This window comes from Condylura cristata, unplaced genomic scaffold (genome assembly GCF_000260355.1).
Source record: "Condylura cristata isolate star-nosed mole 26May11 unplaced genomic scaffold, ConCri1.0 scaffold00017, whole genome shotgun sequence".
Classification (NCBI taxonomy): Eukaryota; Metazoa; Chordata; class Mammalia; order Eulipotyphla; family Talpidae; genus Condylura; species Condylura cristata.
Genome location: NW_004567118.1, coordinates 16249892 through 16262963, shown reverse-complemented (window position 1 = coordinate 16262963; position 13072 = coordinate 16249892). Strand labels below are relative to the sequence as shown.

At 43.5% G+C, this 13072-nt stretch overlaps 1 protein-coding gene across 7 annotated transcripts in view; it reads left to right on the top strand.

Moving 5' to 3' along the window:
• Window positions 1–13072, top strand: part of SYNRG (synergin, gamma) — a 67956-nt gene that overhangs the window by 46508 nt on the left and 8376 nt on the right. For 6 of the 7 annotated variants that reach the window (XM_012726404.1, XM_012726405.1, XM_012726402.1 and 3 more), the window contains 5 exons: window positions 2215–2799; window positions 4347–4510; window positions 5592–5645; window positions 6121–6217; window positions 8152–8300. In XM_012726404.1, the coding sequence (XP_012581858.1) occupies window positions 2215–2799; window positions 4347–4510; window positions 5592–5645; window positions 6121–6217; window positions 8152–8300 (1049 nt within the window). The remainder of the gene's footprint in view (window positions 1–2214; window positions 2800–4346; window positions 4511–5591; window positions 5646–6120; window positions 6218–8151; window positions 8301–13072) is intronic. The other variant, XM_012726400.1, reaches the window with a different exon arrangement.

Here is a 13072-nt window from a genome sequence, read left to right as displayed (position 1 = left end):
TTTTGTTAGATTTATCTTTGGTCTCTAGGAAAATTGCTACCCTTTTAGTAAATGACACTCTGTAAGTAGTTTGTGATACAGCTTTCCCAAAAAGCTTTCTGTAGGATCAAATAATTAAATATCCATGTTGTAAAACATCCTTCTGAATGCATAGAAACCTTCAAGACTAGTCAGTGTTTAACCAGAATTTCACTTCATTTTTAGTCAAGGGACCTTCAGACCCCTTTAAATAGTGGGGAAGACAAAACACTAGCCAGAGACTAAGGAAGGGTTTTGCCTAATGCCTGGTTTCATGCATTCTAAACTTACACTTTTTTACCTGAATCTTTTCCCCCTTCTTTAATGAGGTGAATTTGAAGGGACCGTTTAAATTACAGAATTTTAACGTACACTTGTTGTTCTGCAAAAGATATCTGCTCTTTGCTGAGTTGGCTTTTTTTGGGGGGAGGAGGGGATATCAGGATTTTCCATTTTTATTATTCAGCCCCTTTTTCTAATAGGATTGAAGGAGAGAGAGACTTCGGGGCTATACTATTAGAAGAGCTTTGGAAGAGTTTTAACTCTGAAAACAATGTAATGTTGCTGTCGGAGAAAGAAAAAATGACCCAGCCTGTTCACTTAATTATGAAAGTTGGATCACAAATGTTTCGAGCATTTTTCTTGTAAACCATGTTTGTGGATGTCAGAAAGGAGACTGGCATGCAGTCTCAATATATGTCTGAATGAAATCAAATGTGCCATCTGCAGGCTGAAAGCACAGGGTTGCTGAAAAGGACACTTCGCCATCCCCACGTAATCCAGCTTCCACTAGCGTTGCCTCTTGAAAATGGACAAGAAACTTGTTCCCTAGTAAGACCCCTACAATGATGAGTTCACTTTTGTACTTTTCCCGTGAATTAATCCACCTTAGGTCTTAAAGCAGCAATTAGATGTCACATTCAGCTGGTGGCAGCTATGCTTGGCAGTCGCTGAGCCAGGCGGTGCTCATGTAGCAGCAGGTGGCTGCACGGCACGGCCCTCATTGCCCTTCGCATGCACGGTCTTCTCCAGTACAGAGATGCACACTGAAGTTAAGAAATGTTCAGCAACTTGTGGCAGGGCTGGGAGCTGAACCCAGGTCTGTTTAAAAAAAAAAAAAAAAAAAAAAGCCACTGTATTTCTGCTCTTCTGTGCTACCTCTGAAGTTACTTAAATGTACATTAAGAATATTTTGTACAATGGGCCTTCTAGTCCAGCATTCTCTCCTTTCCTTTATTGATTTATTGATTTAAATGAGGGACTGACACCGAGAGGAAAAGCACGAACCCAACAGTGTCCAGACTTATGATTCTGTTTTTTAGGGGCTAAAAGTAGATTAGATTGACCTTTCTTTCCTCATAACATCACAGCAGTATGATGTCTGTATTGCCCAAAATAACAACTAGGTAAGTAACTACTTAATTAAAATCTCATGTTTGGCCTTGTCAGAGATAAAAGCTTTTTATAATTGATTAAACAACTAGGTGATATTATATTTCACTTTAGGTTTTTGAGAAATTGTCAGGTTTTTTGATCATGTATATTTCATATGTTTTAAAGGAACATTTTCCAACAAAGTCAAGGCAGGAGAGATATGTTTTAGGTAGGAAATATTGAAGTACTTTTTTTAAGTTTATAAAATAGTTAATGACCCTAATCTTACATCAATAATGTATATATTGGCCCTCCCTGGTGGTGCAACGGGTTAAAACACAGCATTGCAAGCTGGCCGCAGCCACTTCTGTACCAGTTAAATCCCGGGCCCAGAGGTGACCATATGGCCCGGCAGACCTCTCCTGACCCGCCCACTGCTTCCTTCAGCAGTGTACTTTGTCGATCTGCCTGTTCTGCTCCCTGCTCTGTCTCTAGTGAAGCCTCTCATTGCCCCTGCACCTCTGGCCTGTTCCCCAGCTCTGTATAAATAAATAATTTCTTTTTTTAAAGAATATATATGTTGGTAGATGAGCCTTCTATCTTTTTTAGTAAATTTCTTTGTAGCTGAACATGAATGTCAACTTAAGAATAATGTGGGTTTTAAAGATCACATTTTACAGTCCAACTTAATATCTACTCTAAATTTAGTTAACTCCATCATAACATAAAACTAGTCAAGTATGCTGGACATTTGCAGAGGTTAGGGCATTTTGCCTACATTGTGAGCTCACCTCTAATTGTGGGGTCTTATTTCCCTTTCAGATATAGAGGACTTAAAATATGCTGCTTTTGGAACCTACGGTAGCAATTTTGCAGTGAGCACACTTACAAGCTATGACTGGTCAGACAGGGATGATGCATCTCAGGGCAGAAAACTCTCTCCATTTGTCCTCTCAGCAGGAAGCGGATCCTCCTCTGTTGCCTCAGTTCTTCAAAAGAAAGAGACTTCATTTGGCAGTTCTGAAAACATCACCATGACCTCTCTCTCCAAGGTAACAGCTTTTGCAAGTGAAGATGCCCTCCCAGAGGCCGCCTTCCCAGCATTCTCTAGTTTTAAAGATGCCACACCTCAGACCACTGAGCAAAAGGAATGTGAGAGCAAAGATTTCACCAGGCAGGACCTGCCTACTGCTGATCAGAACCAAGAAGTCGTGTGTGCAAGCCCAGCTTCCAGCAGCGCTTCTTTCGATGCCCCCAAGGAATGTTTAGATGACTTTGGAGAGTTTCAGAGTGAGAAGCCCAAAATCAGCAAATTTGACTTTTTAGTGGCCAATTCACAAAGCAAAATGAAATCCAGTGAAGAAATGATCAAAAGTGAGCTGGCAACTTTTGACCTTTCTGTCCAAGGTGAGTGGCTTTCACATAGATTTTGCTGTCACAGTGCTTTCCACCGAGATGGTCCTTTTTAAGAATAAATGTTGGGCCCTGGTTTTGCAGGAAGTAGTTTTTCTGACATTTGGAATTACTGCCTGTAAGAGATAGCTCTCAGAGAAGTTTCCCTGAGACTGAACTGAAATTAAGCTTCTCTTGGGTAACTGCTTTGGGGCTAAAGGCAAACATGGCCCACAATTTGTAGTTAGTCAGAGGTGCATTGTGTTAAAAGGGCTGGGGAAAGGGACTCAATCCGTTTGTAGGCAAGTCAGCTTTGCTTGTGTTTATTGTCTATGGACTATTTCTTTTCAAGAGTTTTTTTTTTTTTTTTTTTTTTTAAGATTTATTCATACAGAACTTGGGTACAAGCCAGAAGTTCAGGGACAGTGAGAGGATTCACAATGACAGAGTGGGGAGCAGAACAGGCAGACTGACAAAGTACACTGCTGAGGGGAGCAGTGGGTGGGTCAGGAGAGGTCTGCTGTGCCCTGTGGCATCTCCGGGGCTGGGGATCGAACTCACACTGAAGTGGCTGTGGCTAGCTTACAGTGCTGCACTTTAACCCTTTGTGCCACCATAATTATGCGTACAGAACTGGTATAGGCCAGAGGTGTGGAGTAGGTAAGAGGATTCACCAGAGAGGGAGTGGGGAGCAGAACAGGCGGATTGACTGAAATAAACTGCTGAGGGGAGCAGCTAGCTGGACAGGAGAGGTCTGCACACCATGTGGGTCACCTCCCTGGTGGTGGATTGAACTCGTGCTGCAGTGGCTGCAGTAGCTTCATAGTGCTGTCCCACCAGAGGGGACCCTGGATTGTTTTCTTTTAATCCAAACGCTACACAGGGTAGCTGTGGATCTAGATCCAGTCTGCAGACCTGTTTTGATTGACCCACAAAAAAATATGTGAAGCAACTGCCAGTACGGATTCCTAGCTATTTTGAAAAGTGTTATCTGGCTACACTAGGCCTGAATTCTAGTTCTTGACAATCAACTGGAGCTGAGTAGCAGTATATGGGGGATGATCTCCGCAAGGTCACAGTCTCCCGTCTTCCTTTCTCCAACTGACCTCAGTCATTTACTTTACCTGCCTGTTGTCTGAAGACATCTGAGTTTGCCACTTCTTCTTTAATCCCATCCTAATAGAGGAATCACTGCTTTCTGTTAGATTCAGGGAGTATGTAGAAGCTCAGGGCAAATTTATGATGCCGAGAAAAATAATACAACTCTTCTGCATTGATATTGAGAAGGGCACTTTTGTCCTCTAGACTTCAGTGATTCTGAATGTAGAATTATGGGAGAATGTGACCAGAGAAGAGCAGTGGAGAAAATTAAAGACAGGAAAGCCAAGCAAGAAAGAAGAGTTGAAAGGATTTAGCATGTGGCCTTCTAGACAGAAGGGGTGAGGATTGTGCTTCTGGCTTGACAAACATCTAAAGAAGAGGGTGATGTCAGCAAGGAAAAGCCTCTGCCTAAAGCAAGGTGAGTAATCAAAACCTTTGCTTGTGCCATCCATTTCTCCCAGGATCGCACAAGAGGAGTTTGAGCCTTGGTGATAAAGAAATAAGCCGTTCTTCTCCTTCTCCCGCTTTGGAGCAACCCTTCAGAGACCGTTCCAACACGCTTAGTGAGAAGCCGGCTCTGCCTGTCATCCGCGACAAGTACAAAGATCTGACCGGCGAGGTGGAGGTGAGTGGGGTGCTTTTCCACAGGGGCAAATAGAAGACTAGCTGAGCGCTGAGGGCCCAAAGGTAAAATGCTTTCAGTTTTCACCTGAGGGTAATGAGTAGTGGGAAATCACAAAGCACCATGCATAAAATAAGCTGTTAAAATGAGAGAATGGTGACATTAACCCTGAGTGAAAATGCCCCCACTACATGTCACCCACTAAAAGTGGGTCAAGGGACTTCACAAGGAGGAAATGCTTTGAGGAATTCTTTTTGAGCACTTAGACCTTGTCATCTTAATGACTCTTAAAATGTCACAGTAGAGAAGAGGGGGCAGTGTTCTGGGTCTCTCTGCTTGCTGCATCCTACTCCATGCTTGCTTCCCGACAGCCACGCTGAATCTCCCTTTTACACTTTCCTCATCACACAGTGCACATACACATACACACATCGTTACTGCCAAGTGAAGAGCTGGGCTTTGGTGCTGCTCTTGTGCTAGACACCTAGGTCAGGAGGGTCACTGCTGAAGTTCTTAGTTTGTTATGGAACAAATTTTTTTTTTATAATAGTTTATTTTTTAATTTTATGCCTTTTTCCATCTCAATTGTAATCCCTGTGGGCCTCCCATCACCAAATCACCCATGTGCCATCACTGTTAATGGAACAAATCTTTAAAAAAAAAAGATTTATTTATGCATACAAGAACTGGGGTACAGGCCAAAGTTGTGGGGTGGAGTGAGGTGAGAGGATTCACCAGAGATGGAGTGGGGAGCAGGACAGGCAGATTGACTGGAATAAACTGCTGAGGGAAGCAGCTGGACAGGAGAGGTCTTCTGTGCCACGTGGGTCACCTCCCTGGCCGGGGATTGGACTTGTGCTGCAGTAGCTGTGGAGAGCTTCACAGTGCCTCACTTTAATCCCTTCCACCACAGGGAGGGCCCTTGTTACAGATTTTAACTAGTGGGATCTAACGATGAATTGTTTGAACTAGAGTGATTTTGATAAAAAGGAAAATCTTCCTTAGCTCTTCAAATTGACAGAAGTCATAAATACACGATTCCCGGCATGCCCAATTAACCCAGTTCTTTTTATAAAATTCACAGGAGAGCGAGAGATATGCATACGAGTGGCAGAGATGCCTGAGAAGTGCACTCGATGTGAGTATTCTAGTATATGAGTCTTTTGGGTCATTTTGCTGCTGCTTCAGTTCATTTGAATGGACAGAGGCAGAGTTGAGGGGCTCTCTCCCTTTATGTTTTTGTGCAAAGTGAGGTTCTAGAGTGACCATCTTCTGCACCGCATCCGTCACACTTCTGATGGCCAGGGTGGCGCCCACGTCGGCCGCGCCCTTGCCGTCATTGTGTGTGAGACTTAACGATGATACAGCTAGCTAGCTCTGCCTACATCAGGAGGGTGGGTTAGCCCAAGGACCCCTGTCTTTTCCAAAGAATTGGAGACTTCCTCCTTGAAGATCAAAACTAAGTTGTCAGATTTGTTTCAGCATAATCATGTGCAGACATCAGCTGGTTGTGCCTTTTCCCACCTGGCTTTGCTGTTGGGTTTTCTAATGGTAAATTGCTTTTCATTGGCTTTTCTTGATTATATAAGGTGATGTGATTTTATTTCTTATAGGTCATTAAAAAGGCAAATGACACCTTAAATGGAATCAGTAGTAGTTCTGTTTGCACAGAAGTAATTCAGTCAGCTCAAGGCATGGAATATTTATTAGGTATGTTCTTTTATATGTCGCTTATTCACAATCACAACACCGCTGTATTTTCAATGTTCCCTTGCAAGTATTTTAATCCCTCAAGCTACATATGACTTAACTAAGTAGCATCTGCATTTGTAGATAAGATGCTTAAAGTCACAGATAGTGACAATTATTTAAGGTCTTTGTGACTAAGTATCCCAGTTGTTATACACAGACCTACAAAATGTAAAATTAGTGTCACTGCTTCATCAGAGTCTGAACTAAGGACATCACGGATTCCTTAACTTCCCGGCCACCTCAGCTGCCAGAACGTCCCACTCTAACGTGAAACCTCAGGCTGTCTAATTCAGTGTTGGCTTCCCTCCCATGGCTCAAGGGCAGCCAAGCTAAAGCCCCATGTTGTTCAGATCTTTACTCCAATGTCACCATCTAAACTGAGGCCTCCTTTGCACCTCCCTTTTCTGCCGGTACTTCCTTTCCCTTTTCCTTGCTTGGTTTTTCTCCCTAGTCATACCACTTTCACTATTTAAACACTTTGTGTTTGCTTAGACTCTTCTCCTCCACTAAGGAAAAGAAAGTGTCAAAGATTTTGGTCTTTTGGTTCACATGAATCTCCAGTACCTAGACTAATACCTGGAATGTTGTAGTCACTCAGATTTATTTGCTGAATGAGCAGCGAGTGAGGAAAAGTAAGGATGTGCTCTCAGCGTTACTTCTGCTGTCCCCCTCTGGTTCCTCTTTCCTGCTCACACAGACACAGTCCTGCTGCATAAGCAAATGGTCCCCAGGTAATGGGGTGTTTGTCTTTCCTTTCTAGTAGGTTTCCTAGTATCTTCCAAAGATTGTCTAAGATGCTCCCTCACTTCACTATGGTGGGCAGTAATTCCTGCCATCTGCCTGGGAAGGGAGCAGAAAGCCACGATGCTGTTACACATGATGATAGCCATGGGCCTCTCTAAAGACCCAGAGTCCCCATCCCCAAACTACCACCATCACTCCTCTCCTTAGGAGGTAAGGGGTGTGTCTGGTAGCTGTCTTTAGAAAGCAAAAGATACTTGGCATCTTGCTTGAAGAGCTCAGCCACAATGTAGAGGTTACAGGGAAAGAACTTTCCAATGTCCTATTAAGCGTATAAAAGGTACACAGACGTGAAGTCAGAATTCGTGAATCCTTGGACATTCACAAAAACGAGATATTCTGCATTACTTTGTGATGATAGTGACATTCAGTTTATTTTAAACTTTTAAAGTTCCCATTTTCAGTCATTTTAATGGGGTTGCCCAAATTCAAACAGAGGAGCTCCTACATAAGCTAGAAAACAACAAACAGCTGGTACTTGTGTAATACCTACTCTTCCACAGGCACTGTTCTTAACTTTTTACAGTATTAACCATTTAATCCTATCCCAGTTTGACAGATGGGGAAACTGAGGCACAGAGAGGATACATGTCTTGGCCTAGGTTATACAGCTAGTAAGTGTCAGAGCTGGGATTTGAACCCAAGCAGTGTGGCGCTAGAGTCCAGGTTTTGTTTTGTTGTAAAGATTTATTTTTATGTTATGTGTACAAGAACTGGGGTGTAGGCCAGAGGTGCAGGTGAGAGGACTCACCACAAGCAGAGTGGGGAGCAAAATAGGCAGATCCAGAGAAATACACTGCTGAGGGTAGTAACAGGTGAGACAGGAGAGGTCTGCTGGACCATGTGGATCAGCTCCCTGGCTGGGGTTCAAACTCATGCTGCAGTGGCTGGAGGCTTTAACCCCTGCGCCACAAGGAAGCCCCCTAAAAACCTGTGTTTTTATCAGAGGGATCAGTGCCAAGGAACGGTATGTTCCCTCTGTCCATATGTAGCCCTTAGTTCCAACTAAGACATCAGCAAGTAGTAATCTCTTGTCTTGCTCATCACCCTCTGCACCTCTAGCAGCTAACTCTGTTCTCTCACTCTGTCAGGTGTTGTTGAGGTATACAGAGTAACTAAACGTGTGGAGCTGGGAATAAAAGCTACTGCCGTGTGCAGTGAGAAACTCCAGCAGTTGCTAAAGGACATCGATAAAGTGTGGAATAACCTAATTGGCTTCATGTCGCTCGCCACGCTCACAGTAAGTGCATTATTCCAGCAGTTGTTTCCTTTCCACTGACCTAAGCAGTAAGGTGAGTGTATAGTACCATGTGGCACATACTGGAGGGTGCAGGGGCCTGCGTGTCATGTCAGGTTAAAGGAAGGAGGTAGCATCCTGCAGTTAGCCGAGTAGTACCAGCCTGTCTTCCAGATTGCACCCAGGCCACTGAGAATCTAGGAAAATGTCCATTCTGTCTGCGGCTGGCTTAGTCACAGAGAGGAGTCTGCGTGTTTTACAAAGCATTGTTTGAGTTCTTCCCTTTGCACTTCTAATTATGCCCCTGTGTGTGTTTTTAAAAAGTTATATCTTGCGGCTATCATATGACTTAACCTTTCTATATTTTTAGGTTTAGGGATTATTTTAATTTTTGCCCTAGTATAGATCTATGCTGAATATCTTTAAATAAATATTGCCCCCCTTTTTTCCTCCAGCTGGACTTAGAGATCAACGTGCTTGTTTACACATACATGCATGTAGCACGTAGAGCTATTGCTGCGTCTGTAACTTGGCTTTCCAGAGGGGGGTTGTTGACCACCCTATTGGCACTCCACAAACTTTATATTGGGTTCTAGCTTTCTTTGTCATTTCCTTAGCGAGTACATAATGATTCCCTAAGATGTTCTTCCATTTCTTTCATTTTATATTCTGTGCAGTATCCCACATGTTAATTTACTATTTCTATTTCCTTTATGTGTAAACCAGTCATCTGTCTCTTTTGATCACTTGACCATTTTATTCAATGAAATATGGTTATAGGCCTTACACATTTTATATTTGTGAGATTTCTACTCACGTGCACATGCTAGTTAGCTATGGCAATTATTTTCTTCCTCCTCTATTACTTCCCCTTTTCTATATTTCATCAGGCAAAACTATTTTATTTTTATATATTCATGCCTATTCAGTTTGTCTCTGATACTATCCTCCTTTCTTTCACAATAGTCAGAAATTTATCTTCCTTCCACAGCTGGAGTAAATGTGTAGCCTTTCCATTTTCCATTTCCCCTACTGTTAACTGCATAGCCCGTCTGAGCAACTGGGCTATGGTACAGAAGGCAGTTCTTTTTTTTTTTTTTTTTAAGATTTATTTATTTATGCATACAGAACTGGGTACAGGCCAGAGGTGCAGGGGCAGTGAGAGGATTCACCAGAGACAGAATGGGGAGCAGAACAGCAACAGCAGATCAACGAAGTACACTGCTGAGGGGAGCAGCAGGTGAGACAGGAGAAGTCTGCCGCGCCATGTGGGTTGGCTCTGGTGGAGGATCAAAGCAGTGGCTGCGGCCAGCTTGCAGTGCCACACTGCCGACCAGGTGCATGCCCACCATCCCAGCATGTCCTAAGCCACGAATCCTCTCATCATTCTTACGTTGCTTCTAGCCATAATAGTAACATCTTTAAAACTTTCAGTCATTTCCCAAATCTCTATTTTGGCTTTTCAGGCCATTTTTCAATTTATAACTTAAAATTTTACAGTTTAAGATGATTACGTTTTTTGTTTGTTTTTTTTTAAGCGTGCTCTGGTCGGACCCTCCCTTGGGGTACAGTGGGTTAAAGCACAGCACTATGGAGCTGTCTGCAGCCACTGCGGCACTGACTTTGATTCCAACACCAACTTTGATTCCCAGACAAGGGGGTGACCCACATGGCATGGCAAATCTCTCCTGACCTGCCTGCTGCTCCCCTCAGCAGTGTACTTTGTCAGCCTGTTCTGCTCCCCACTCTGTCTCTAGTGTATCCTCTCAGCCCCTGCACCTCTGGCCTGTACCCTAGTTCTTGTAGGCATAAATAAATACATTTTTTTTAAAAAAAGAAGAGTGCTTTGGTCAAAAAGAGGAGAAAAATTACATTTTTTGTGATTTAAAAATAATTCTAGCAACCTGTACTCAAGAAGTTAAATTTATTGAACTGTACAGAAATTCATATAGCATTCTTACACATTAATGATGACTAGAAAATATAATAAAAATGGAAGCTTTTTTAATGTGCAAAATCATTCAGGTCCTTATCATTCTGATCACATAGCAAGGACGACTGGTTCGGTGTTTTTTAAACCCCTATCAGTCTGTCCTGCATGCTACTACTGAACATTTCTTTGCAGAGAGCAAATCTAATGATAGCATTTAAAAGCCTGCAGTAGGCTTTCAGGCCCTCAGGATCCAGTTCAGACTCCTCGGCCTGCTGTATATATCTTTTCATCACTTGGACCCCCTGTGTGTCCCGCACTCTACTGGTCGGCTTTTCCCTCCGGCGTCTGACCACTCCCCACAGAGGCCCTCCCGGGAGCCCCTCTGTCTGAACTCGAAACCCTGCCTTTGCATGTCCATAGCACATTTCCCTCTAAGTGACATTTGCCCACTTATTGGAAATTATGTGCTTGCGTCTTTTTGCCCACTACTAGCTTGTCAGCCCCTTAAAGTAGGACTGTGTTAGTTCTTTGTGTGCTGATGGTGTTTGTTGGAACCTGCTACTTTTGTTTTACAGGTGTCCCTCACTATCCAAAAGTAGACTTTCCTATTTGGTATGATTTGGAGGGTTGTTTTTTGATTCTGGGGGTGCTATTAGCACTAATTTATATGGGAAAAAATTTTTGAGCATCCCCCCTAAAAGTACCTACCAAATCCTGCTAATTAGGAACATTCTACTTGTAGATGGTAGGGGAAACCTGTGTCCTTCTGCACCTTCCAATTTTTTCAAACTGGGTATGCAGTGCTTGTAAACATCATCATTTTAATAACTATTTTAAAGTATTTAAATAAATGAATAAGGAACATTGAAACAAAAGGAACAGGAGAGTAGGGGGCATAAAATAAGCCAGGAATGAAGTTAAGTATAGAAAAACGTGTGCTTTTTAAAGTGCTTGCATTGGCCACTGGTGGGCTATACAGCTGACTTGACTCTGTTCTGGGAGCCAGTGTAAAGATCTGTCAGTCCCATTAGTCACTGTGCTCATAATGGGAAGGTGACCTGCCGCTCAGGAGAGCCATAATTATTCCTGGTACTAATATCAGAAAGCACATTCTGTTGTGGGATCTCACAGAGAAGAAACGGATGTGACTTAAATTATCTTCAAAAATGCCCTTTCCATGAAAAAAGCAACAGGTTTCAGTGAGTAGTTCCTTATGAAATCTCTCCATACAGGCCAGGTGGCATAGCTCCAAGTGCAAGTGAGCGAAAGTCATTCTAAGTGGAAAAAAATAGAGTAAGCGGTAAACCAGAAAAACATGGAAGTGCATACTGATGGGAGGCTTATGTCTTTGCTCTACAAAGAAAACATACAAATCAAGGAGAAACATGCCAGCGTTCTGTAAAATCTGAACAAAATCACAGTGACTCATAAAGGAGGAGGCACAGCTAGTCAGGAAACTTTAATTCAGATTAAAACTCTTCGTGCAGGACTGGAGGAAGTATACTGCATGGTTATGGGGCTGTGTTTGGTTGGGGAAACCCATCCAGTATTTTTGTAGTATTTCTAAGCTCCAGCCTCAGGTGAAGCGGTTCGCCAGGAAGGAGCTGCGGGTGCCAGAGCCACGGGCTGGGTCGCAGCTGTCAGCATTACCTTTGCGTCGTTGGCAGCACCCTTCGCCAGAGCCCCTCTGTCCTACAACGGTCTTACTCAAAATCTGTATATCCCACGTTTTTATAGCAACAAGATCTCTGAGACCAAGCATGAGGAAACTGAGAGCAGTGTGTGCCTGGGTCCCTCCTGACTCCCCCACCCTCCGCTTCCCACTCCTGTGCGGACATGAGCCAGATTAAGCCTGAAGAGTAACCCTCACTGGCCACCTTGTCATGAGTGCTCACCACACGCCGGACCTTCTTCTTAGCTGTCTGTATAGATTTAGTTTAATGTTCACAAAGATTTTGTGGCTAGCTACTACTATTGTCCCCACTTTTACAGATGAAAACATGGAAGCACAGACGGGATGCTATCTGACAGGAAGACGTCTGGTGTTTTACCCACTACACACACTCAGGCCTCCTTGAAATGGGCAGTCTGGGTGGGGACAACCAGAAAGACGCAGAAGCCTTTTGGGGGCTGTTACTTAGTACCAAGGTTAATGAGATGAGGCACCAGGAGTTTGTCCTGGCAGCAAGGAATTAAGTCAGATTTTTAACACTGTCTCCCTTTTTTGTACTCTAGGACTGTGGTAGCTTAAAGCTTGTACTTTCCACTTAAGTATTAAGGGTCTGTTGTGCGGGAATCAGTTTCTGGTAGTTACTACTTTCTCCATTAGCACTTTCTCCATAAGCCTTCACCCAGGCCACCCCTCCCTTTCTTCCGGGGCTGTTAGGCACTTTTCTCTGCCGTGAACTTTCGAAGAAAAGATAACACAGAAGAACAGACACATTAACTGACCCATTTTGTAGCTGTCAATTTTAATAATCGTGGACAAGCCCACCTGGGCGCTGCCGTCTGTTTCTTTCCAAGGTGGCTGCTAGCAGCAGGTGAAGTAACGTGGCTCTGCCCCCTGTGCTCCTCGAGCTCCGCAGCTCGCCTCCTACTCCTCTGCTCGCCGCCTGCCTTTCTGTTCGTTTTCCCTTATGACCATTATGTAGTAAAATACAAAACTGTTACACCACTCATGGCGTGTTTGCCATCCCCATAGTCCAGGCACTTCCCCTCCCCCCCATTTTTTACCCCATTCCCCACTCCACCCCCATAAAATGTCTCTGGTATATGGTTGTTCATCATCATTATTATTATTATTATTACCCCTGGTCCTTTATGCTCCTGCTATGAGTGAAAC